Source organism: Strigops habroptila, chromosome 5 (genome assembly GCF_004027225.2).
Source record: "Strigops habroptila isolate Jane chromosome 5, bStrHab1.2.pri, whole genome shotgun sequence".
In the NCBI taxonomy this organism is placed as follows: Eukaryota; Metazoa; Chordata; class Aves; order Psittaciformes; family Psittacidae; genus Strigops; species Strigops habroptila.
In genome coordinates this window covers 42,041,222-42,069,010 of record NC_044281.2, presented here as the reverse complement: position 1 = coordinate 42,069,010, position 27,789 = coordinate 42,041,222, and the positions used below count along the sequence as shown (strand labels likewise).

General features: G+C 44.5%; 1 protein-coding gene across 1 annotated transcript; it reads right to left on the bottom strand.

Moving 5' to 3' along the window:
- Window positions 1-3,053: 3,053 nt before the first annotated feature.
- ACVR1C (activin A receptor type 1C) lies at window positions 3,054-27,789 on the bottom strand. Its single transcript, XM_030485962.1, has 9 exons — window positions 27,723-27,789; window positions 20,251-20,484; window positions 8,751-8,996; window positions 6,810-7,040; window positions 6,410-6,577; window positions 5,700-5,856; window positions 4,860-4,984; window positions 4,016-4,146; window positions 3,054-3,690 (listed from the first exon to the last, which is right to left on the bottom strand). Exons 1-9 carry the CDS (start codon window positions 27,787-27,789, stop codon window positions 3,565-3,567), a joined length of 1,485 nt encoding a protein of 494 aa, XP_030341822.1. The 3' UTR covers window positions 3,054-3,564.

Here is a 27,789-nt window from a genome sequence, read left to right as displayed (position 1 = left end):
GAGGGTACAGCAGAGGAACACAGGCTTGTGCTTATGTCCTCCCTGCACATCCTGTTCAATTTCATTACACCATGGTGTAAATAAAAACAGGGTGAGCTATGGCGTAAGGCCACTATAACAGCCACACTGTAACAGCCACACTGTAACAGCCACACGAGCCTCACGAAGGCAGAGACCACATTTACTGCAGTAGCTACAACAGGCACAAATGGCACCTCAGTCCCCAGAGGAGGGGAGGACTTCAAGAAACACCCAAACAGCTGCCGGCAGCACAGCAGTGGCAGCACCAGATCCGCAGCCTGGAGCAGGTAGTACTGTCCCCGATCGCCAGTCCACCATCCTGTTACCCAGTAAATCCTCTTGTAAACATCTTCTAGCTCTAGAGAGTGAGTCACCAAAGCGCCTTATGCCAAAATGCATGTTTTTTTAATTTCACAGCATGACTTTTGTCTAGCACAGTTCCTGATCCAGAGGAGCTTCTGCATAGACACCAAATTCCTCCATCGTGCAATCCAGTTTCTGGGAAAGAATCCCCAGGAACAGTTATCACATACACTTCAAAGGATACGAAGGATAAAAAGTGCATAGGACAATTTAAAACGGAAATAAAATCCCTACAGAGCATTGATTACTCTCCCCTGCAAAGTTCAATGAATGCCTCCATTTTAGGAAAAAAACCCTAACATCTTTTAAAAGTGGTATAAGAGAAGCTAACGGTGTCCCTTGGCCATCTTGCATTTTGTATAGCAACTGATTGAGTTTTCTCTAATGAGTCTCAATGCACCGAGACTGCTGCAAACATCACGGGCTTTCCAACCAGACGGTTCCTTTACACCGCTCAGCAAACACCACTCCTTCCTCCTCTCCTCCCTGAACAATCATGAACCCGCTCAACCACAAACTGTACTGCTAACAACAGAGGTGTACCTGTCGTCAGCGTATGGGCAAGTGTACTTGGCCTGCATTCTCCTTTTGAAACTACAGTATTTTTTTGTTTTAAAATTATTTCCTTCAGTTATTTCAGCATTATTTTAACTGACTACTTGTGTTTCATGGTTGATCACTCCATCATGGATAGGCAGTGCTATGATTGTGCAAGTACATCACACTGCGTGGAGCAGACGTCCAGGAATACGCTGGAGTTGTTTCTAGAGTTCCTCTGGCTAGCTGTTCACAGGTACCCCATACTGGCAGGTCACCCTATAAGATTACTGCAACTTGAGTAGGCTTCACTCTCTGATACATTCTCCTTGTTGTTAATTGTTCTAAATGACTCAGTTTAATGCATATTTTAACACACTTCTCGGACTGGTCACAAACATTTGATTCTTTTTCTCAGATGAGCTAACTGGGTCCACAAGCACCAGGAGCTCTGGAATGACAGACCATTTCCTTTGGGGTACCCTCCCGAGTGCTGAAGCAATTCTGAAAAGTGTGTCTCACCTGCGCATTTTACACATTTTCGAAGCAGCAGCCCTAATACTATTTAAAACTATTTTTATTTCAGTGGATAAGACATTTCCTTTTCCCACTTAAAATAAATCTTTGATTGTTCATTTTTAACATAAGGATTTTTTTTCAAGTTGCATTCTACAAGAACAAATGCTGGATCTTATGTTTGCAAATCTTCTGATGCTGAAATCAGCATCATGCTTTGGATCATGCAGTTGGAACTATCACCATTCCAACAGCTTCGAAAGAACACATCTGTTGAGCTCCCTGGTGTAGTTTATGCAGTTGAAGCACATAAAAATTAAATCTATAGGATGACTTTGATAATGTCTCAGAAAGCATACTGGAGAAAAATCTACTAGCAATTTAGTAGAAATATTCTCCACCTGTCAAACTAACAGACCATGCAAAGACTGGCATTATTTATCACAAGCAGGAGTGACTAAAAGTTACGCAAACAGGTAAATGGCATTAGAGCCTATTTACAATGCAATTAACATCCATAAAGAGTCCATAATGTCCTAGTGTGTGTCAGGATGAAACATGATCTGATACTACTGAGCATCCCACTCAGTAAATGTTTAACCCATTCTTCCATGTAAGAGCCCCAGTTCAAGAGGTTACATGTCAAAGATTGATCTTAAATACCATACTTAGTGCACAGCTTGCTTCCACAGAGCTGCCTGTGCTACACTGAATTTTTGCAAAGCCTTGCTATTCTGGAAAGATATCTGGGCTTAATTTCCATGGACCATTCAGATTTAAAAACATTTAAAGAACCATATTACTATGAAATGTATAATTTTGGCTATTAAAAATATTAGAATACTATATTCAAATGTGCGGATAACGGAGTGGGGCAAAATTCACAAAATGCCAGAACATCAGTGAATTCTGAAAAAACACCCCATCTTTGACAGCTTGCAGTATTATGGAAATATGATTAGAGATGTTTATACTTTTCACCAGCCTCGTGCTGTTACAGAAATCCATGTGAAACCTCTGAACAGGCTGTATTGGCTTTGTGCAAGGACATTAGCGCTTTAGATTTACATTTTAACAGATCCCTAGGCCACGACAGACAACAACAGTGACCTAGTCCAGAGTGCAGGAACATTTGAAACATTAAGCGTTGGTCCCCGCTTGCGTGGGCACCCCCAAATCCTCCAACACAGCGAAGTGGCTGTGCGGTACATCACTCCAATGAGAAACGAACCTTTCTCCCAGGTTTCAACTGTCTCTCAAGGATTAATTTTGTTAAAGCTTCCCCCTAAAACATCAAAAGGCACTAAAAAAATGTTACCAGTGACAGATTGGCAAAATGTTGTTTAAAAATATATACTCTCTCAGATTAGGTAGAATTTCTCCTATTCCATCCCTACATATCTATCGGAAAAGTATTGCCTCTATTATTTTTCCTACTATTAAAAATAAAAATTGTCCCTTGATCAATATGCTCAATAAACAAATGAACAGAGTAAAATAACTCCAAATACTAACTATAATATTGTATATGAAATCAAGACAATAAAAATAAAAGTTAATAAAAAACTGACTAGATGCTTTTGTTCACAACATACATGCTTAGTAGAATTTTCATCTTTTTTATTTGCTTCGGTAATGATAAATAGAGCGTTTAAAAATGCATTTTATTGACAGGCCCTTTTCAGATACCTGCGTAAAAATATGTAAAAAGCTGGATTAAATTTGGTCTTTTACTTGGTTTGAGGATAAAACTTGTGGTTTCCCTTGCAAACAGGCTTTAAGCAATACCAGCTATTTCCAATAGGTTTGGGGTTTGATTAGGATAAAAAGCACAACAGCAGAAGGTATTTTTACACTGCCGTGGTGTTTTAAGCTCCTTTCTGCAATTAGCCTAGTGTCCAATATTAGAAAACCAAAGCAAGTCGTTGACTTCCTGTATAAAACATGATCTACAAGTCAAAAGCTGCCCCTTCCAGTGGCCAGATATGAAGTTAGATGTCAGTGCTCTGGTTTGGGCACTTAAATACTGAACCATGCTATCTGAGGTAGACCAAAAATAAAAATAATGTCACATGTTAAAAGATGAACAGAAGAATTCATTCCCCTCTTATCCTCCAGGGAGCTCCATCAGGCTTTGGAGTCCTCCTGCATGCAGAGCTGTGAGATGGTCTTCTTGATACGCAGCGCAGTCAGTCGCGCGGCGCTGTTGGCATACCAGCATTCACGCATTATCCTGCCCATCACTCGCAGTGCCTGAAAGTCGGAAATAAAAAGAGCGGGTCAAGAATAAAACCATCACCTCCTGCTTCTAATTTTTAAGTGCAGTACTGGGAGATAAAATATAGCTCTCCGAAACAGTAATACAACAGCACTATCATCGATTGAGACCTATATTTGAGAGAGTTCAGCTCTTTGTGCAAAGACAGTTTGCTCTGTATTGATCTGGGAGCTGAAAAAGATCTAGACATCTAAAACATTCACATTCAGAAGAGGCTGGACATCGAGTTCCTTTTGTCTCACTGAAAAATTCCACCTTAATTTAAATATGCTTTGTAATAAACAGGAAAACTGCTTTTACCTCACAGCTTTGCCACTGGTTTGGAATATTTGGTCTGAGCTTCTGTTCACAAACTACCCTTCTCATATCTTCTATTGAAGGATCAGAAGGCACAACATCATAGTAAGGCAGCTGGTATTCCTCAGTGATTCCTAGGAAAGATTTATTGTGCAGGTAACACAAAATCCAAAGTAGCTGCTCCAGAATAAACTCTAATTGTTTTTACAGGCAATGGGAGAGAACAGAGGAACATTTGGGACCACACTGAACAAGTCCTTCATGACAGACTTCTACTACCACATACTGCCAAGATAATTGAGAGTGCTTTTGTTTTATTAAAGAAAAAAGTGTTCTGGACTGCAAAATGAGTTGTGTTCAGCTCTGGGGTCCCCAACACGAGAAGGACAGAGGAGGCCACGAAGATGCTCCAAGGGCTACAGCACCTCTCCTATGCAGACAGGCTCAGAGAGCTGGGCTTGTTCAGCCTGGAGAAGAGAAGGCTCCAGGAAGACGTTAGAGCAGCTTCCAGTACCTAAAGGGACCAAGAAGAAATCTGGACAGGGACTTTTTATAAGGGCAGGTAGGGATAAGACAAGGGAGAATGACTTTAAATTGACAAAGGGTAGATTTACATTAGATATAAGGAAGAAGTTCTTCCCTATGAGGGCGGTGAGGAACTGGCACAGGGGAGCTGTGGTTGCCCCATCCCTGCCAGTGTTCAAGGCCAGGTTGGACAGGACTTTGAGCAACCTGGTCTAGCGGAAGGTGTTACTGCCCATGGCAGGGGGGTTGGAACTGGATAATCTTTAAGGTCCCTTCCAGCCCAAATCATTCTAGGATTCTGTGAAAAGGCCAGAAACCTCACCTCCAACAGAGCACCTTCGGGCTATTTCCCAGTATACTAGCCCAAGAGAGTATATATCTGCACGCTTGAAGGACTCGAAGATGTTCATATTCATCACGTCATCAAGTATCTCAGGAGCCATATACCTTTAAAGCACACAAAGGTCAATTTGCTAGAGCGTGTACATACGAATGACTGCAGCTGCACTGCTGCATGCTGGAGCTAGGGAGCAGCTGGTCCTACTGGGAAAAAGGGAAAAGAGAAACTCCTTTTGATAGCAATTCTGAGTGAAAGAGAGAGAGTTGGCCTGACTGGTAAGTGTAACGCTGAGAAAGCCTGAGAAGTGCTTCACATTGTGCAGTGCAAGTGTTTGTTATGAACCAACCATCTGAAACCCCAGGGACAGCCAGGGATGGGCTACCAGTAGAAACCAAGCATGTCCTCTGTTAAAGGCACTGGTGTCCAGCTCTGCTCTGCTGCTCACTTTCCACATTCCACTACCAACAGCTATGCTGGTGGAGGCAGGCAGATCAGAAGAGCAGCACTACAGCTGCCTACACCCGCACACATCTCCATGACTCCTCATGGTGCTGGGCATGATGCCCTTCCTGGGCCCAGCAGTACATGGGGTGACCGACACTTGACGTCCACGCCGCAGAGCCACATTCCATGAGGCGTGCTGAGCTCTGTCCCCGTCCAGGGCTGGCAACCGCCTTCCACGCCCACCCAGTGGGGACACAGGGCTTCAGTCTGTTGCCAACACTCAACATGCCAAAAGCACAGGGGGAAGTCACCAAAGGAGGAAAGGGCCAAGGGGAGCAGAGGAGCCAACCCAGCAGTCGGCAGCCCACCTTCACCCACCTCCTGGTCCCAACCCGGGGGTTCTGGGGAATATCGATGGTGTTCAGCACTGAGTCATGCTTCACTGCCAGGCCCAGGTCTGCGATGGCGCAGCTTTCGTTCCTCTTCACCAAGATGTTTTTAGATTTCAGATCTCGGTGAGCGATCGCTGGCTTGCCTGTTCACAGAAAGACAAAGCACTGTCAATTTTAATAATAGTATGAATTTTAATATAAGAAGCAAGGAAGAAAAAACAGTTTTATTCAACTTTGTTACTATACTCTGTAAAAAATCATTGAAGCCTATTTTGTACCATGTCCTGCCCTGCTAAATGCCATCAATTTAAAAAAAAAAAAAAAAAAAAAAAAAGCCCTCAAGGACACACTTTTGTTCCAGTATCTGTATTTCAAGAATAAAACACAAAAAGAGAAAGTGGTAAGTTTACCCTCCAAATTAATTCAGAAAATCCTTCACTGGCACTCCCTTTTAGCACAGCTGCTCCCACAGGCGTCCACTTAAAGATGTGGAAGGAGGAGCAGACAGAGAAAGTGGGAAGATGATATTCCTATTCTCTTTTGATACTGTACCATAGTCACTTATGCTAATACTGTGTCTTGCAGCTTAACAATTTGTAACATGCCTTCCTATACCATGTAACCCATAAGCATTTTTGCAAATACTACTGAAGCTCCTTGATATGCTTGAAGTACAAGTGGAGGGGAAGCACTTGCCTTGTGTGCCGACAATCTCCATGTGGAGGTGCGCCAGGCCACTGGCCACCGACAGCGCTAGCTTCACCATGCCTTCCACTGTCACCGTGCCTCTGTTCAGGTAGTCGAACAGGGACCCTTGCTCGTGGTACTCAGAGACAAGCCAGAGCTGCGTCCATGTCCCGTTATCTACCCAGAGGAAGCAAGATTATTCAGATTTATTAAAAAGAATCAGCCAGGAAAAGCCTTTCCTGTTTTGTGGCCAGCTCAGGCACGCAAATGAACAGGTTTTCTGGCCACACCACCAGGAAGGAGCTCAGAAGAGCTGTGAGGTTCAACATGGTGTTTCAGATGGGAGTGGGGGCAGCAAAAGCAATTCTGAGACAGACACCTGGGATTTCCTGCACAACTCGCAGCATACCCTTGTTATCGGCTGCAATGAAGCCCAGGATGTTCTCGTGTCTCAGCATAACCGTCTGATAAATTTCTGCCTCACGGAACCAGGATCGTTCATCTCTGGAGGAGAAGATTTTCACAGCTACGTCTTCCCCACACCATTTTCCATGCCAGACTTCGCCGAATCGGCCTTTTCCTACAATTTCCTGCAGGACAATAGTCCTCGCGATGGTTCTTTGTACAAGCAGAGGTAAACCTATTTTAAAAAGAAGATATGAGTATTTGTGACATAGCAGTGATCTTTAAATCCTGAAGTTGTACATTTTGCAGTAAGCTGTACTCAGGACTTTGCTTTCAGAAAGCACCAAGAGAAAATCCTCTCCCAAACAAAAATCTCCCCAAATGACACTTTTGAATGTTACTTGCCAGAGGAGTGCACATTATATCTGTCACTAGGTACAACAGTATCACTTTTGAAGCAAGCTAAAGTGTGCCCTCCATGCCACCAGCACCGTGGAGACTGAAGACCAGAGCATGGCTTTGGAGCGTGCCAAGACCTGAGCTACTTAATTGGGTTTGACATGGACTACTGCTTTGTTCGGCAGTCAGTTTGTTGATCTGTTCTGGGTGAAAGTTTCAAAAAGAAAAATAAATTATTGTGGCAGTTCCATTTTGTTTTGCTAGCCATAAACCCCCTCCTCATTTGATGTGATACTGTGTTTGTTTGGCACTTAAAATAAATGGGGTGGGATTTTTTTTTTTTTTTTTTTTTTTTTTGGTTAATTAAAGCAACCTTGCTTTTAACAGCAAGATAACAAGCAAGAGAAATATAGTTTGAAGATCAGCTTACTCAATTTCCCTCTGGTTTTTCCGACAGAGCCCTCACCCTGCAGCTAGTACTGCCTTCACACAGGCAGTGTGTGTCCTGGCTGTCCTGGCTGCCTTTGGCCAACTCCGGGCTGGCTCTGTGCAGATAGGAGCTAACTCGCTTTTTGGCTGAAATCAGAACAAACTGCACCAGCACACATGAGATTCCATCTGCCTCCACCATGGCTCAGTGCAAATAAAGCCCTGTTATTAGCTCAGGGATGCTGATAAACAGTTAAAACTTCAGGATAAATAAAGCCAAAGTCTACTCATTATACCTCTGAAAAAACATTAGGGAAATATAATAAATTAATCGTGAAAGGTATGTAGTTAATGGAAAACAAAGTAAATCAAATTAAGCACCATTTACGAATTTTCCATTTATAAATAAGAGTCAGCATGATTTACATATTTTCCAAGTAAATAAAATTTCTAGTTAGAGAAAGCTGGGCAGTGCACACCAGACGTGCCACTGCCCTGATGAGCTGGAATTATTGAATTCCCACCTCATTTTTGCATTTCTTTGATTTAACAAGTTCTCAATGGCAATGGAGGCATTACAATAGATAGGATATCAGAAAAGGGAAAAATATTAAAAAGGTTGGTGCTCTGCTCAAAATAAAAATTTGGAGGAATGTTATTTTGGTACTGCTATGGCATCCTGGCTCATTAAGTTAAATTTAGCACCTTCTATCATCAGCCATGCCATATCAGCAGAAATGTTTTGTTTTGCACTTAAAACTGACTTCTGAATTAACTTTTTAAACTTTTCCATTCAAACAAAGAATTAAACTTTTGTAATTTGACAGAAAAAGAGCAAACCAAGCCCTATTGCTGCTGTAAGGTGTGGTCAAGCGTATTGGCACAAAACCTGCCTTGACATAAAACTTGTCACTGGTGTAAGAGCTTCTGAGGTAAGACCCCTACCAGCAGGCACCCTCTGCGCACCAGCAGGCAACATTCTTCACCTCCCTACAAACAAGGTGGCACATGTGCCTTTGGTTTAAGCATCAAGAATACTTGCTCTTTAAGTTGGCAGTGAAGCAAAGGCAGCCACAGCGAAGGCAACAACCAGGGCAGCTGGGCAGACCCCACATACCAGAGCCAGAGCCAGAGGTTGTCATATCATAGATGAGATCCTTCAGCGTCTTCCCAGAGTTCACCAGGTTGCACTCGGAGAGGGGCTCCTCCACGTTGGGCTGCTTCACCCTGCCGTGGGCACAGCGCCGGCTCTGGCAGGTACATGCCACCAGCACCGCTGCGAGGGACAGGATGCAGACCGGCACCGCCACTGTCACTGCCAGCACCACCGGTCCCGCACTGGCTCTGCTGGGAGACTCCGACGCTTTCGGAAGACACAAGGGAAAATAGGGGAAAAAGACAGTAAGTGAAGGGTTGCGGAGCAATGACATATTAAGACTTAATGATTTCCCACAGTCATCCTGACCAGGACTGGCAGCAGTGAGACAGACCACATTTCTGTAAGTTATGGAGTCTTTCCCCCCACACTTTTTTTGCATGTAGCCCAGGTTCAGGTTAGCGCTGTGAGCACTGCTGAACACCACTGCCTCAGACAGACCACCTCACCAGCCCCACCAGCAGTTCCTAAGGGCAACACCGGCAGAGATGTTCAGCAGCATGTGACTGGCAGCAGCACAGCTGGAGGTAAGGTGCTGTACAGACCATAGCTATGCCTGCCCCCGAACAGCCCCAGGAAAGCTCCTCAGACATGCTGACCCCTCCAGGCATGGTACTGCCTGCTTCTATCGCCATTGATCTGTTACTAAACGCACGCAGAAGTCTCACAACTCATCCTGGCCACAGCTTCTCCAGCTAGTCCACCCCACCTCTCTGTACCATTCAAGACAGCAAACATCTGAAGACAACTGCAGTTCCAAAAATGCAGCAGAAACCCTGCAGAGTAGGAGGCTCTAATCTGTTCGCATTGGCAAAGTACTATGTGTCTGCAGTTAGCTGATCTCCCGCCTCCCCACTGCAGAAGATCAAGAGATAGGACGTGTAGGTCCCACCAAGATGCAACCCATACCCAGGGCTGCACCAGCCTGCCCACCACCCCGTCAGCCAGTACCCTGCGTTCCGCACACAGGAGCACAAACAGCAGCTCCACACACCGGCAATCTACACACAGTGAGAAACACCAGATCACCTTTGTAACCAGCGGCACAGTGCCCTTCCCACGCCTGAAAGTCTGCGTATAAATTCCTCAGCGCACTGTGCCTGCTGAAAATAAAACCTCGGAAAAAAGTATTTCCTAACACTTAATGCATACGGAAATACAAAATTATAGTAAATGAGGCATTAAAAGGATTTCTAAGACAGAACACTTTTGGACCTTGCATTCATGAAGCTGTATTTCACAAGGTTCAAGAAACAGGAATGTCCTGGATGATTTTCCATTTTCCAAACTATAAGGGTAAAAAAACTGCATCAGGAAGCTATAGGAATACATTACTAAGGTATTTACTTGCACGTGCACACACAATGTGTCAACCTTAATGACCCCAAAACTGTAAATAAGCAAAATGACAACATAAAACACACACACAAAAAAAGATCAACCAACACCACACCTGCCCCAAAAAATAAAGCCAGAAAATCCATGAACCCAAAAAATCCCTCAACACTCAGAATCACGAGTACCAAACAGTGGATCTAAATAAAGACTTCAGAAGATTTAAAAATCGTTAATTCCACACCATCAAAGTCACCCCTTTGCTGTTCTAGAAAATGAACAGCCCCTCTCTCCCTTCAGACAAATGCTAAGCAACATGTATACAGTAATTCAAATTTTGAGAGTAACTCAGAAGCAGCCTGATGGCCCTCAGCATTGACTGTTACTTTCCTCCAGTTACTATCACAATAGAGGTACTTCTCCAAAGGACCTCATCAAGCCATGAGCTCAGCCTTCAGAAGTGCCAGTAGCAAAGTTCGCTGTGAAAAGCTAATTTGCTCCTTTTACTTCTCTTCCTTACATTTTAGCACTATACGCTTATAATTAACTGAGAAAAGAAAATAAACTAATGTTAACAACAGAAGACCCCATGTCTGTTTACCACACACAATTCAAATCATTCTGAAAACAAAGTCGTTATGTCTTCTCTGCAGGCTTTTCCTTTAATAGACTTCAGCTGGACACACAAGGGGTTACGTGCTAGATTTTTAAGAGGATTTGCAAGCAGGATCCCTCCTTGCAACTGCTGCTTGTCAACTGACACACTGTGATTTCCTAAGCTGTTTTTAGTTATGTGTCCACATGGCAGAGGCTTCCCCCAAAGCAGGTATGGAGTGAAGTAAGTATTCTCTGTCACACGAACTCGGGCGCTGTCGCTGAACACTGCGCCTTGCAGAGCTGCTCCAGCCACAGCGCACTGCATGGCTGGGAGACGCTGCATCCAGCTGCAAGAAGCCAGCTGTGTGCACAACAAAGGCTGCAGAGGATGACTGCCACACTATGCAGTCGGGCACGGAGCTGGTATGATGTGTTGTGGTGAGGAGCTGTCCTTTGGGTGTTCAAAACATGGCACTTCTAGTGTCATGACCCAAACCAACGTCCTCACTGCAGGCCTAAGCAGATTCATTATCTACCGGAGGGGCTAAGAAAAACATGCACAAGATACTATAAAATGTCAGTTCTTCCTAAAACTGCTGAAAAACAACATGCCATGAAATGAACAAAATATAAAACTTTATTGTTCTTAGGCCAGTGCAAAGAGTATCAAAAGGAAAAAGATAAGGAAGCTTTGAGCAGCAACAGAAGAGAGACTCGGAAGGGCATCTTCACAGACAGGAACACAAGCTACATGCCCTGAACTGAGCAGAAATTCTCCCCACTGCAAGCAGCAGTGGCAAGTAGTCGTACTGATAAATATTTGCTCCTAGCAGCAGACGATCTTAAGCACCTGCAGATCCTCCAGGTGCAGGTGCAGATCCTGCAGTCAGGGAGCAAGCATTGGTCCTGGTCTTCACCAGCGCCCGCTGCTCCTGCCTGCATGTCTTGCCATGCACCTGCATCGTCTTCTCCTGGAGAGTTGTTCCACTTTGTCAGTACACGGTCTGCTGCTGGGTCATAGTAGTCCCTTCTTGCAGCTCCTTCCTTCTCTTCCCTCTTTTGTCACAGCTACCTCCATTCCAGAGCACCATTCTTCACAGATTTAAACTTCTGAAAAATCTTTTTTCCTTTACTTTCATGCCCATTTCCTTGCAGGCTGGATGCTACAGGCAGCAAACCTGTACAGGCAAAAAAGAGTAACAGTTACTGTTGGCTTTCTTTTTATCTTAAAATTATACATACCTATGTATATATATAAAACCTTCCAGGATCTCCTGAAACTGGGAAGCAGCTCCAGCAGTACTTCAAATAGGAGAAAAGCCAAGTTTGCTTAAAGAGCACAATACACTACTTTGCTTAGCTATTCTTAGTTGTTCCTGAACTCGTTGGGTACCCCATTGCTGCAGTAACACCTCACCCTGCATTTAGAGAGGCTGCATGGGCCACAGTTCCAGACTGGCAGCTATCAGAGTAACTGGGTGATGACAACAAACACAAAGGACTGAAGCATGGAGCAAGGTGAGTGGAGAAGTTTCCATTTTCACAAGCACGCTTCTCATTGTTCAGTTTTTACTCTTACAGCCACATTACTGTATTGGCCATGTCTACACTACCTTGTCATGTATTCTGCAAATCTAGGTTTGGTTCCTAGATTTGCCAACAGTGAGACAGACAACAATGTGGTTTAGGCTGCTGGGATGTGCCAATTTTTAACTTGTGGTGCACTGTTTGTACACTGCAAACCACTGAAACAGGTTGCACAGCAGAATTTTAAGGGGCTCATAGAACATGCTCAGTCTATCTTCAAAAGGGGCCACAAACCATTCTTATTTAAAAAAAAAAAAAAGTCTGCAATTTTAACAGAAAAATGATCTGATTCATTTTTACCGAAAATGCGTATGCGCACAATTTGTATCATCGAAGAACTGCAGAGTGAGCTTTGTGAGATAACTGCAATAGAACTTAATTTTTAACGCTATTTCCCTGCCTTATGGCATTTTGGGAGCCAGGCAAGCAGTGGGGCAGGCTGGAGAAAGCAGCAGGTCTAGGAGGGACATGGAGAGCACTGCAGGCCAGCAAAGCTCTCTTGACACTGGGGCAAGGAGCAGGAGAAACCTCAGTTGCAGCAAGAGGATGGAGGGGAGAGCACAGAGACACTCAAGGCCATTCTGTAGGTGTAGAGCGGGACATCAGAGCAAAACACAAGCAATATTGAAAGACTCTCTCACACCCACTCAGGAGAGTGAGATCCAGCATCAGAATACAAACAGACACCAGCTTTATGACTTATGCAATGACAGTTGTTCAGAATAAAACCAAGTTCAGTGATGCTTACAGGTCTCCTTTGAGATGCTGCTAAGTTGAGAGATGTCAAGTGCAGAAGGCAAGTTAGCAGTGAGACTGGAAGCTGAGGTGTCTGGGCCAGTTTGCATGGGGTCTCCACAGAGTTCCTGGCAACTGAAGAGATCCTGACTGTCTAGAGAAGTTTCTTGAAAGGAGCCAACCGGAAACCTCCTTTGTCATCCTTCAGTCTACTGGCTGTACCAAATTGTGGATCAAGGCTGGTGGCAACTACCCAAACCCTTTCCAGTTCTTCATAGAGCACATGCAGGAGACTTGAGAAGTACCAGCACTGAGGTTTCTGCTGTACAGTTGGTCATCGGCCATCTTCAATCTTGACCCCTCGCAGCAGGGTATCCTGTAGCCAGGGCAGCAGCCATTCCCTTGCAGGGCTTGTGCACCATGGCCCCTTGGGGATCCTTGGGGTTTCCCACAGCATAGACCATACGGGAGCAGTGACAAACAGCCCCAGTGCAAAACATATGGCACGCAAGGTACAAACAGTCATTAAAGGCAACATCACCCAGTAAGTGTGGCAATGTTTACAGCAGTTGTGCAATGTTAAACTCTTCGGAAAATAAGAAAACCCCTTGTGACTACCTAAAACCATCAAATCAACGCCATTAATCACATTTTGCAATCTGATTGTGAATATACTATTCAATGACTTACTAATCAAGAATAGAAGCTGAATACATGTTGCCATGTATGACGCAAAAATAGCACATCTGGCAATATTTAGCAATTTCACAATATGGTGTTATATTCCAAGTTGTGTAAACAAAGTAGTACTTTTAGGCAGCAAAAAAAAAGGAAGGAGGTTTTTTTCTCCTCCAATGGAAAAGACATTTTCACACACAGCATTTGCCTTGCTTTTAACACATAATGGGCACTGTAAAACTTCTGAGTGCACTGAACTATGCATGTTTAAGCTCCTAGGCTACTTGGGGGCTGGGAGGGGTGAGGGGAGGGAGAGGGGGAAATATGTGCTCTTTCCAATGTAGTAAGAAAATACTACATCTGTAATGCATCTACACTACAGATGTAGTGCATCTGTAGGGGGGCTCTAGTCAGACATACAGAATACTTCTAAACAATTTCAAAAAATACACAATGTGGACTAGAGTCTAAAATTAAGTTTCTCCTATTTCAACCATGACTACAGACCCCGTCACCCCCTCCATTCAGGAATCAGCTGGGAAAGGTCTGCTTAAGGATCCAGAAGTTCAAGCAAACCTATCAGGAACACAGCTGTGAGATAAATGGATGCATTATGTGAATTGCTGTTTCCCCCCCACCCTGCCTCCTCTTTTGCATGGCTGTATTCTTACCAGTCCCTCCGGAGAACACGAATACGAGACAGCTAAGATGGACAAAAGCATGTGAAGTATTTGCAGAATGAGACACCCACAGAGAAGCTATGACAGGCTGGGGCTCTGCCCAAGGGGTTTTTTTGGAGGAGAACCTCAGGAGACCAGTCTGGCCAGGGACTTCTCTTCTTCTTTTGCTCCATTCCCCCTCCTCCTTGCTTTTATCCATCACTAACATTTTAGGATAGTTAGTGAGAAGAATTGTGCTTTATCTCTTCACTCACTGTCCAGACCTTCCTTTCAACTCTACTCTTGGACAAAGTCTGTGCTGGGGAAAACAAAGTGAGATCTTTTCATCCTGTTCAATAACAAATGAGGAACGCCAAAAACAGAGGAGAGGGAAAGCCAGAGCTTTGCCCCGTATCACACCCTGCAGCACAGCCTGCACATCTCTCAAGGTCCATAAACTATTGAAGAGACTTCTCTTACAATTTGTATTCAAGCACTAGGTTTTATTCAGAAAGTTATTAGTTGAAGGCTTATTTTTCTCATTTTCTACATTAATACGTACCTTATAAAACTCTTGGTACAGTTATATCTGTACCAAGATAGTTGAAGAAGTATTAAAGAAGAAGTATTAAAGACTTCTTTAATACTAACATATCCATGTATACCATTCTCCTAAGACTTTAATGTCTTTAGGCTTTTTTAAACAGGTAAATTAAAAGTATTTGTTCATGCAAATATGAAAATCTTGCCCAACAATTAGTCTAATTGGTACCATTCATCTCTCTTGGCAATAAGAATATACTCAAGGGATCTTTGTCTTAACAATTCTATTACATTTTCTTTTCTTTCATCCCAGTGTGTGCCACTGTAGGTGATGTGAGGGCCATTTGTGCCTTTGTACAGTTTGGGCAATAGGAATAAAGAAGAGAGCTGGCAAATTACGTATTATTCAGTTTGTTAATCCCACTATTATCTTAATCTTGTTGCATAAAGCCTCCTTTCTCCTCTGACTCATTTTCCATTATGCAAATACAGAACAGAAATCATACGCTTTTTATCTCAAGTTCTAGAGATGCTGCTGTGCCAGGTCACCCAAAACAGCAAAGAGGAGATCATTCTTGCCGTGTGATGCCTTTCCTGGAATGACAAAGGTACTTTTGAAGAAAAAACCCTAAATGCAGAGAATTATTTGCTGCGCTGAAGTTTCCCACCAACTCACAGACATGTGGCTGGACACACTGGACACATGCCCATGTTTTTTCTCAGAAGCTGATGTTTTCTTTAGCCAGCCTCTGAAAGTAGCCTGGTCAGAAAGCCCAGAAATCTGTGACAAATTTGCCAACTCACCTGCACTCACCCAGCTTCAGTTACCAGCACCTGTAAAGATGGAGACTTAAAACCCAGTGTCACTAGATGTTTTCAGATCAAGAGGTTAGAATGAGTAGCAGCATGAACTTTTTTCCACACTTCAATAGACAAGCAAACAAAGACACCAGACTCCAAGAGGTCCTCTTAACTATGCCTGGTAACGAATATAAAGTGTCTGAGCTTTCAGGCCTCAGTTCAACAGCTGCCGATTCACTGTCTCCACCTAAGGAGGTAACTGAGGGCAACATCGATTTTGCTGCCCCCCCCCCCCCGCCCCCCAGCCACATGTAAGCATCATGTTATAAGAAGCTCCATAGTCCACTCCAGGGTTGCATGTAAAGGTTTTTCATCTATGCACAGGCTTGTGCGTGGGGTATATCCTGCTCACAAGTGGGGTGAAGGCAGAGATCACAGGCACTGTCTCCCAGATCTGAAATATGTCCTGAAAATCCTGAGACACACAAGTCTACGACTGGAAGAAGTCTTCTAGATATTATTAGCAACTCCTCAAAATAGCCTGTTGCATGCTGAGGTGCACAGAGACAATTTCTCATACAGAGATAGATTCACAGAAAGTTCCATTGAGGAAGTGGCATGATGGTCACTTTCTGCAGCCCTGTTATGACATCCCACTGGCAGGGGAAGGTCACCTCAGGCGACCTGCTGGGGCAGAAAGTATCCCAGTTAAAATAGTAGAAACCTGGAAATGGATTCAGGGTAACACTGAAGCCCCCTCCTTACTGCAAACTAATCCTGCACCTTGAAACTTAGCACCTGTTAACGCAAAATACTGCAATGAAATCCCTGCCAAAGAGAAGCATATAAAAAGCAGATATCCAGGCTGAATCTGTCCCTAAAGATGTGTATTTTCAGACATTGTAAAACCAACTAAAGCAAGAACAACCTCCTCATGCAAGGCACAGTAACACGCACTCTGCTGCTGTCTGAGGCATGCAATGCCATCTGCAGTCTTACTATGGAAATTCATGTACCGGCAATCAAAACAAATTGCTTTATGCACTCAGAGATCCACACGCTGCAAGTTATTTGATTGTTTTCCAGTCACTCTTGATACATTTACACATCAGCCCTTGGTAATTAATACAGAGACAAGCCAAAGCAGGGCACTGTGAAGAGGCACTGAAAGACAGTCTTGTGTCCCCAGCTAGAGGGAGCTGCAGCAACCAGGGGGATGAGCCAGCCGAAGCTCCAGCCTACACTTTAATTTTTTTTATCTCAGTCAAGGAGGAACCCAAGATCTAGATTTGGATTTCTAAGTGCCATATAAGACCAGAAAGAAACAAAAAATGCAAGTTGATCAAGGAATTGCCTAAAACCTTACTTCGGAAACATCAATTTCCTAAGCCCAGGAGTGCACCTACAAAGGCAGCCTAGGCAATGGCGTTCAAACTGGTTTTCCTTGCAGCAGAGCCCACCTCCACAGCAGGTTGTCCTGGTTTCAGCTGTAACAGTTATTTTTCTTTTTCTTAGTAGCTGGTGCAGTGCTGTGTTTCGGCTCCAGTCTGAGAACAATGCTGATAACTCTCCAATGTCTTAGTTGTTGCTAAGAAGCGCTTACCCTGATCAAGGACTTTTCAGTCTCTCATGCTCTGCCAGTGAGGAGGGGCACACAGAATCACAGAATCAACTAGGTTGGAAAGTACCTTTAAGATCATCAAGTCCAACCATTACCCCAGGACTGCCAAGTCCACCACTAAACCATGTCACTGGGGACCTCATCTATACGGTTTTTGAACACTTACAGGGACAGTGTTTCCACCTCTTCCCTGGGCAGCCTGTTCCAATACCTGATCACCCACTCTGTGAAGAAATTTTCCCTAATATCCAACCTAAACCTCCCCTGGTGCAGCTTGAGGCCGTTACCTCTTATCCTATCGCTTGTTACTTGGGAGAAGAGACCGTAGCTTCATATACTTTAAGAATGCTTCTCTGATTTACCTTAGTTCAAAATTCAGTTGGAAATTACTTCCATGAGGAAGCAGAGACAGGACATCTCACCCAAACTAGCCAAAGGGGTATTTCATACCACAGTATTATACTTTAGTTATTGGACTGTTCTTATCTCAACCCTTGGGGTTTACATTCTTTCAGTTCTCCTCCCCATTCCACCTGGAGTGGGGCGGGAAGAAGGCATGGGGAGTAAGTGAGCAGCTGCGTGGTTCTGAGTTACCGGCTGGGCTTAAACCATGACACAGGTACACCGCTCGAAACCTCCTGCTGCAGAGGACATTGGCACTGCAGAGGCAGCCTGGGACAGCCCTGGTTGTACAGCCCAGCTCCCTCACCTACACACTCAGCAGTGCTCCTCAGAAAGGTTATTTTCACTGGGGCCCAAATGAATCTTTCCTGCAGTATGAATTATGTGAAGGAGGGCTGTCAGAAAAGACCAGCAAACAAGTAACGATGGCACTGTTAAATTTTTGACTAACATGAATTCCCCCAAATGTTTAGAGCAAGGGCTCAGGCTAAAAGTTAAGTAAGTAATTTTCCCTGGTACTGAAATATAAAACCAGAGGTTTTGCAACTACCAGTTCAAGATGAGAGATAAGCCTCCACCGTTCCTCTATAAATAGCAGTTTTCTCCCAAGATTCCAGCATCCCAACTTGAAAAAAATAAAGCATGGTATTTTATTTCTACATTTCTAGAGCATGACCACTATTAATACCTCCCTTCTCTTGCCAACTGGAAAAAAACATTTAAATATCCTTACTCTTGCCCCATGCAACAGGTGAGGTTAGGTATGGGGGTACAGACCACCCAGCTGCCGGGCTTCTCCTTCTCCCGAGGCTGGCTCCTCCAGAGCAGCCGCACGAACAGTCCTCCCCTCTTCTGGCAGCATCCAGCATTTGCCTGTTCACACCAGCAGATGGTGGTCCCCAAGGCCACCACAGCAACTCCCTGGTCTGCCTCCTGCATCTTACATGATGTGCTTCCTGTATCTTACAAGCGTTTCCAGTAACAGCCTTTTAAATTCTGTTAAGTATTACATGATAGCAGCTTAAATGCAAGTTATAATCATAAATTATGTATTAATTTGTATCTTTCTTACCTGTAACATCTCTCACTGGCATAAGTATATAAAAAGGTATCACCTGATAAGGTAGTATATTTTACAGCTTTTTCAAAAAAGCCTGCATTAAATGCAAATCTTGGAAGGAAGAGTCACATAGTTAAAAATAATATAAATTTTTTTTTTTAAAAGCACTGAATCAACTTCATTACACAATTTTGAGTCTGGCAGACTCAAGTACTGCAACAGTTGTGTAATACACAGAGCTTCTGGAAGTGCAAATCTTTTTCCTCCCTCTAATTGGAACCAGGAATCTTATACTTTCTCATCCCTGCTGGGCAAGAATCAATGATACCGATCTAACACCAAAGAAAAGCTGCCTTATGAGCTGCTAAAATGAACTACTGAATCCCAAAGTTCAAGACAGACTAACAAGATTGTTGAAATGGCATCAGCTAAGGACGTCCCCCAGAAATGACCTGATGTCCTGTACCCCTCTCTCCCCCCACAGCAGAAGACCCTGCATGTTGAAGGACCCATATCAACATCAACAGGGAGGACATATCCATATCAATAGGGAGGACACCTCTGCCTTCCTGGTCACCACAGAGCCACTGCATGCCCCTTGCTCCTGAAGCACGGGCGCACCAACATCAGCTGTAGTAATTGAACATTAGTCCAGGTCACGAAGACATAGCAGTTGGTGATGAAGACTGGCCATGGATAACAAGGAGAGCAGCTCCTCACACACCAGGGCACTGCCACATCACTGCTCAAACCTCACCACCAATCTGGACACTTGTCTGTCCAAAAACATGGGTGCATTTCCCATATACAATTCACAGTCAGCACCTACAACTGTTCACCTTCTTTCCAAACCTCTCGAGTCTGAATTCTTACCCAAGCCATCTACAGCAGGTCTCTTAAATTGTGTGCAGAGATGTTTGAGACTGTAAGACTTCAGCCAGTGCAAGTTCCTCATTATTTCCTTGTGATGCACCAGTTAACAGCTCTCAGCTCCTCACAATTGCTAATTCACAGCTGCTATACATTGCTGATCCATGCCCTGTGGAAAGTCCCCAGTACATCAGATATCATCTTCTCAACAGCTAGACTAATGCCAATTCAAATCACAAACTCCCTTAAGATATTCCAGCACATAAAACCTGTGAGGTTACAAGTCTGTTTCCTTCAGACACTTCCTTTCACCTTCACAGTTAATGCCCCATGGGATATCAAAGACAGAATATCTTTAGGAGATGCAAGAAATTCTCTCTTCCCCAGACGGAGCTGCAGTTTAGATTTTCCCATCTGAAACAAGGCAGGAAAAAAAATAGGTACTGTTTTACAGACAGCCATTAAAATCCCACTTAGCTGGCTCTCAGGGTCACATCCTCTGCACAGTATTTCTGCACTCTCAAGCTGTCACACAAGCATTTGAACAGTGTTTTGCACTCAAGCAGCACTTACCGACGGGCAGGCGGAGGGTAATGTTGTTGCAGAAGTCAGTGTAGCAGCACTCGGTCTTTGTGATGTTCTTGGAACTGTGGCAGAAGACCTGTGCGTTCAGCTCTGGAAGGGAGACACAAGACTTGATCACCTCCTCCCGCCCGTTGGTCAGCATGACCGAGGCCCAGCAGGCACCCTCTGTATGGCAGGTGAAGTTGGTGTGCTCACACAGCTGGCACACGCACTTGAGACCTGAAAAAGAGGTTTCCAGCTTCGTGAGAAGACCGCAGGAAGACAGACCCCTACGGCAACCGTGCAAGTGTGTCCTGCCAGTCGGCCACGGCTAGCTGGTTCACCATGAGCACCCGCGGGAACTCCAGCACAGGTCTTGCACTAGGGCCAGTGCCTACGCTGGAGGAAGCTGGCCCTGGGAGGCCCCTGACAGTACAGGTCCCAAACATGCACAGATGGCAAGTTTGGTGGTCCTTGGTCACAGGGAAGTGCATAGCATCTATCTTGCATGGGGGAGAAGACCAAACATGGCCAGCCCTCACCCATGCCAGCCACCAACCCTACGCTAGCAATACGCACACCTTGCCAGAGCCAGCTGGGTTAGAGAAACAAGTGCAAGGAATCGCCAGGATTCAAGATCCCAGCACACACCACCCGACACCCTACAGACAGACAGACACAGGAAGTACCTATGGGCTTTTCCTCCTCATGTCTTCTGACATGATGCATCTTTTTCAGGCACGCAAACAGCTGCCTAATTTCTTTTGGAGCAAAAGTCTGATGACTTCTAAACTTTGCATGTTTTTTACCATACCTTCATGTTTTACCAAATCAAAGAGAAACACATTTAATTACTACTACATTTTTTAACTTTTAGTGACTCTTGGAAGATGAAGGTGGAAACCAAAGCCACATCATCTCAGCGAAACACAAGATGTCGACTATAAAATTTTTGCCTCCCTTGTTTTCTTCAGCTGTTTCATAACAAAGAATTTTCGCTTGCTTCATGCCAAGTTTAGGACCCCATATAGCAGTGATAACTAGGACACCTTAATCTTGGGCTGAAAGCAATTTCTACAAAAAAAACCTTCAAGTGCACTTTATATGATTATTTTGTTCCTGTTCAAACAAACAAACAAAAAAAACCAACAAAAGAAACCCCTCATTTTAAAGTACAGGGACTTGATCTCTTTAACTTTTGATGTAAGCAGTTCTTCACTGGGTCCCCAAAATGCGTTCTGTACACCTTCTCAGGTCAGTTATAACTCTGCAAGATTGAACCCTGTTCTACTTATGGGAGCCAGGATATTTAAAAAAATAATTAAGAAGTAATTTTATCCATAAATCAATTCTGTTTCTTTGGGAATTGGGCAGAGGGAGGCTGTTTCTTTTACTTAAAAATAACAGACATCTGAAAAATAAAACTATGAGGAAACAAGGATGGCCACCAGGAACAGAAGAGCTTTCTTCTGATCTAGCTGGCTCCTGACAAGGCAGTGTGCCCCACTCTCTGCTACCATTCCCTGATCAAACCAGGACCTAAAACAGCCTCCACCATCACCCCCAGCTGACAACCAGCAAAAGCTTTGTTTACACAGGAACACCCTGGCTCTTCGCATAATTTATTGTGCCCCACACCCACAGCTGAGGGGGAAGGAGCGATGACCAATGGCTGCAGCACTGCTCGCCACGTGGCAGGAGGAGCAGGGACTCATCTCAGGGCCTCTGGAGGAGTGGAGAAGTCCTGACAGACGTCAGTGCAAATTTGATTTCTGTTTCTGTGACACTATTTGTTTTCTTTACAACAACCTTCATCCTGTGCTACCCTTCTGAAATAACAGCTTGTAGTGTTTATCTTCAGCTCAGGCCCGCAACAAACTTCCTTGGCACCATATGTTCGTGTTTATCCTGGATGCAGGGTACGCTAGGAACCATATCACTGTCTGTCTGCTTTGGCTGTCTCTTGGTACGGGAAGTGAACACAATCAATCACCCAGCAACAAAACAGGTGAATCTCTTTCTTAAAGATATTACCATAGCCCTAGAAGAGATGCCAGGAGCAAGACTCATCAGATCCAAATAAATAAGAGATCTAGCAGAAGAAAAACAGACACATCATCACCAATGCTGCAAAATAAAACCATTACTTGAGGAAATGAGTATAAGATTGTCGCAAGTGCCTTCAGTGTTTCAGACACATCATTATGCTGTTTTTCTCCCCCTTCTCATCACCTAAAAATAAAGTGGGAAATGGTCTTTACAATGTCATCCACAGTAGGTAACCAAAAGTTTTATCCATATCCTGGTATTTTGCAGATTGCTTGAGAGGAGCTGAACAAAACCGTCATAGCAAGTCCTGAATAGCCCCAAGGGTATCCCTCTGAGCACTGTGAACACAGGGTGAGAACAACATGGCTAAGGGGCTCTGTAACCTCACTCTGAGCAAGCTAAGGCAGTCACTGATTCCCAGAATGAAAGGGGCCATGCACCACCTTGACCTTACTTGCACCTAGCACTGGCTGGATGCCCTGCCAGCACACTGGTCTGATCCTGGCTCACCTGGCCGGGAAAGCAAGGGACGCCACCAGTATTTTCTACTGTTGTGTTCACAGAGTGTTTTACTCCTCTGGATGTCCTTTTTTCTTTCTACATCACTGATAGAAAGATTCTAACCCCATTTTTCTCTTCAGTTCTGAGTGTTTTGCTCGGAACCAACTTGTCCAATCTACTGCCCACAACTGAAAGTTCACAGACCCATGGAAATCAGACCTACTCCCCACAGAGTTGTTTCTGCAAAAAGCCATTACGCAAAGAAGCATAAAAAAAATTAGGTTTTGGTCAAAATTCCCAATACAATCCAATTACATCATTATTGCTTCTGAAAGTGAACGCATTCAGCTGCCTGATGACAAGCTGGGAGGAGCAGGGATGGGAGCATGTTGAACTCAACTTTCAGAGAATTATTCATGCCCACTGGAGACTAGAAAGTCCTGGAGACCAAGATGGCTCGACAAGCATTCCCTGTTCTCCTTTGGAACTACTGAGCTCACAGAAGTCATGCAAGACAGGCTCACAAACTTCTGATGGGAACACTACGTTCAGTTTGGAAGAAGTGGAAGAGCACACAAAGGAAAAAAAACCTTGTCCACACCCAAAACCATTACATCCTAAAAAACATTTTAATGTGTTTGTCCTACCACACTTCAACTGTTGCATTTTTTAATCCTTTTAAAAAAGCTGAGAACCACTGCCCTAGCAGGTACAAACCCTTCAGCCTGTTCTTCTCAACCCAGCTCCTTCCAGCTGTCCTGATCTGTCCCAACTCCCACTCTGTCCCAGTTCCTGTCCCCCCATCATCAGGCAGTTCCAGACTCCCACTGCCACCTAATGCCAGGGGCTGTCCCCAGGAGTGTCCACACCTCCCCACCAGCACATCAACTCCTCCCAAGGTGGCTCACACTCACCCATACCCCACCAGCTCCCAAAGTCTCACCAACATACCCTCCCATCCACGCATCTCCCCCTTCACCCTCCCCCAGTTACTGCTTCAATCCTTGCTTTCTTTCCTACGGGATTGCCAGCTGCAGCATTAGGCCCCACAGCCTCTCAGTCCTGACTCCATCAGACTCTTGCCCCATCTCTTGGGCACAGTTTCACCCTCTCCCTGCTCAGCAGCAGCATTCAGTGCCGGGGCAGGGGAAGCACCATTCTGGCAGCACCAGAGAGAGGCTTCTCTGCTCTGATACTTCCAACAGCCCTGCACTAGCCTACATCTGAGATCAACTGCTCCAGCCAAATCCTAAACCAAGACTCTCTGGGCTGGAACAGGTCTGGACTGTCACTTGATGAGTGTTGGAAGTCAAATGAATGCCATGAAAGCTGCGAGTAATGCAATGGTTGGCAAGAATGGAGGCTTCACATGTCTCTGCTGCTAGCAAGATTCAAAGGAGCCCTACCAAGAGGTGAAACCTGCACTCCCCTCAGCCTCACATTTCATATTTTCCTAGCATTGCATCTTCTGCCATTGCTAACCCAAGGTTAAATGCTGCCCTTGCAGAGGGAAAAAAAACCAAACAGGAAAACAGCATGGCTAAAACTATTTAAAGACAAGACCAGAGTTTGAGTTGTGGGGAAGACAAGACTCTTTCTTCCCAGAAGATTTACATAGACCACTTTTAAATATAATTCTGTAAACATAGAAGCCCAAGGTTCCCTAGATATCTGCCTGTGCTACTGGCTAATTTCTCACATAGAAAAACAGATACAAATACCCAACCTTGTTTCCAAGAGCATTTAGGTACATCAAGAATCCTTTGTTAACAGAACAGTATGATCTTAAAATCTAACCATGAAAGTACATTTTCCTGCACCTGTGCTATTTCAGCTGCTCCATCTCAATGGAACTGAAGAGGAGCCTGGACCCTTGTAAACATGCCCATGGGAAGATCCACTCTTTTCCTGTTCCTGGTCCCACTGAACAGGGGTAGGTGACAAACCCCATCAGCTCTTACCCAGTGTTATAGAATCCTAGAATGGTTTGGTTTATAAGGGACCTTAAAGATCATCTAGTTCTAACCCCCCTGCCACAGGCAGGGACACCTTCCACTAGAGCAGGTTGCTCTAAGCCCCATCCAGCCTGGCCTTGAACACTGCCAGGGATGTGCTGTGTCCCCGTGCTGCACCACACATGTAGCTCCTCGCAGATGCCTGTACAACCACTTGAACTTGGCCGAGCCCATATCACCATCCCCACTGACATCCTCAGGGACACAGGACTCACCAGAATTTGCGACTTACCTGTGCCGATCCACTAGGCATGTCTCAGTGCTCTTGCAGTTTATTCATGACAACTTCCTCTATCACCCTTTTCTTTTTATGGATGTCATATTCACCTATATAATCTGGCAATCTACAATCACTGGCAATGTATCTCAAGCTTTCACATTACTGCACAGTTCCTGCTCTACTCTGACTGCACTGCTGTCCCAAAGAAGCTGGCAAGACGCTCCCCTCAGTTTACAGACCAGAGGGGTAACAGCATGATGATAAAAGATCTCCCATGTGTCTCACACTGCTCAAGCAACGCCACCTTTGAACTATGCTTCCCCTCCCAAACAGCCATTCCATGGCACAAAGGAAGAGGAAGAATTTGCAAGTACTGACTAAAATTCTGCAAGTCCCTACAGGCAGCAAGAAATGCCTTTTCCCTCCCAAAGGAAGGCACACCACACTTCTCCAGCTCTGCTCCCAGGGACAGTCCTGGCTAGTGATACACTGTCATGGGAGGGAAGTCAGGACTTCCACCACCATGGAAACCAGAGAAGTGGAGTAAGGTGACTGTGAAGGAGTTAAAGGGAAAAGGATCAAAGAGGCAGGAGGAAAATATGCTCCCAAAGTTTCAAAATAAGGCACTCTTTAATCCAGTAATGAACATGACTCTTTATTTACTCAAGCACAAGAACATTTCTCTTAAAACATTGCATTTTCTGGTTGGGAAATTAGGAGAAAGTGAACAACTGAAATATGCCATAGCCTCAAAGAGCTATGTTAGGCATCCAAACTTCGTTGCCAATGGTTACAGTTCTGAGCATGTAATTCTCCAGCAGTCATTAACAAATTTGTGCTGAACCTCCCTAGAGCACAGCTCCCTGCAGAGGCTGCACCTCTGTAAGGATCATGAGCATGTTGTCCTGCCAAGATCAGCTGCACAGCCCGGGTAGGGCCAGAGCAGGAGAGGACATGAGCTCCCTTTGGTAGGGACGGCAGCTACAAAGACAACGCTGCATGACAGGGGTGTGCAGCTCCTCTTGACTTCCAAAGAGAAGCGCGGCACTTGTCAAGACCCAAGTGAACAACAGGAGAAACCAACAGCCAACTGAGGTGACCAGGAAGTAATTCATGAGCAGTCCAATACACAAAGAAAGCAACCTTTAGATATTGAGGCCATGATGAACAGGTGTTCCCTGGTTTTATCATTTTTAAAACATAATTAGTTTTCAAGCTTTCTTTTTCCTGATGTTATTGCAATAGGACCTGAGACTATATACCAGTTTCTTGGATGAGACCTACCATGAATCAAGGACAGGATGATTTGCTCTTCGAGCAGAAAATAACCTGCATGACTTACATAAAAAGCAACAGGTTGGGTTTTTTCCATTTAGTTTTCAGTGCAACTGTAAGAAAACACACAGTACAGGCAAACACATTGTGCAACTAACTTACGTAGCAGGAACCAGCACCTGATTCACAACAAATCAACACAAGGATGCACAGCAGATTTTTTTTAATATGCTTCTATCCATTTTTCCTCAAGTGTCAGCTTCAAACACATGAATCACTGGATAACCACAGAACAAGAATGAAACTACATGTGAGCAATAGATGAAAGAAAATCAGTTTAGACACCAGGTAACAAAAGCAGCTAACAATTAAAACAAGTATATACGCATAGTGCAACCTCTGCAGTTAAATGGAAAGAATTGAGAATGTCATTGGCATAAACTGACTAACACTGTGGGACTAAAAGAGTAAACTAAAAACTACAGGGAAATAAAACCTCAACTTGCTATCTTTTATGAACCACACAAGGTTCTACATTTTAACAAAGACTTTTTACTACACAGATTTAACAATGCATTAATCTTCCATTAAGTCATAATCCAGTGCTACCCACAACACTTAGCAGTTTATTCTTGTGACTGCAGGGCAGCAGAGCATTTCAAAATTAAACTGGAAAGCAAATATCTAAGTGGCCTTACAGCAATTAGTTTTCTTTAATCATAACGGGAAGGAGAGCTGAATATCCAGAGTGTTTCCATCCTCGATCCTTCTGTGCAGTTATTCTGTATTGTGCATTTCTACATATCCTTTCATTTTATTTCCAGATTAAGAGATGTGGGGCTAACGTGAGTGTGGGCTCTCCACACTGCCCAGGTCCCCATATCAGGCACAGACCCCAGTGTGATGACACAGCTGCCCCCCAGGCCACTATCACATGGGAGAAGGTATTGCAGCACTGCAGGGGCCATACCTGGACCTGACCCACCACTCAACCCAGCCACCCCACTCTTGGGAGGGTGCCAGGGGTCAAAAGCTTCAGTTTGTAAAAAAGTGTTCTCAAAGGCAACCCTAAGAACTAAAGGCTGGCCATTTCCCATCATCCGGTCTGTTGCTTAAGGTTGAGCCAGAACACAGACCAGCGCAGGCACAGGTAGAGGTGCCATGGGGTCAGCCAGGTCTGGCACCATCCCTTGGCAGGTGTTCTCTGACCAAGTCTCCACAACTGTGGGTAATCAACCATGCAAAGAAACTTCACTGCCATGAGGCAGAGTTGCTTCAGTCTTATCCAGAGGTCAGCCCACTTGCCTGGTAGCAGCTGGGATAAAATTGCCAGCCTTCACAGTGAGAGGCTTTTATCTGCAGAGCTGCAAAAATGTGTGTTGTGTGCTCCAGTGATCTGGAAAGGGGAATCGATAAGAAAGCAATAAGGTTTGCTGAGGACAGAAAAATTAGAACTGACTTCAGAGAATCACAAAGAAATCTCACCAT

What these genes read in the sequence shown, in the direction of transcription:
- ACVR1C (XM_030485962.1), bottom strand. Translation starts at nt 27,789, where the DNA reads ATGGTGAGATTTCTTTGTGATTCTCTGAAGTCAGTTCTAATTTTTCTG. An exon ending in GTCCTCAGCAAACCTTATTG is followed by an intron (nt 20,485 to 27,722) that starts CTTTCTTATCGA and finishes AAACCTCTTTTT; the next exon opens with CAGGTCTCAAGTGCGTGTGC. An exon ending in TACCCTCCGCCTGCCCGTCG is followed by an intron (nt 8,997 to 20,250) that starts GTAAGTGCTGCT and finishes GTCTTCCGAAAG; the next exon opens with CGTCGGAGTCTCCCAGCAGA.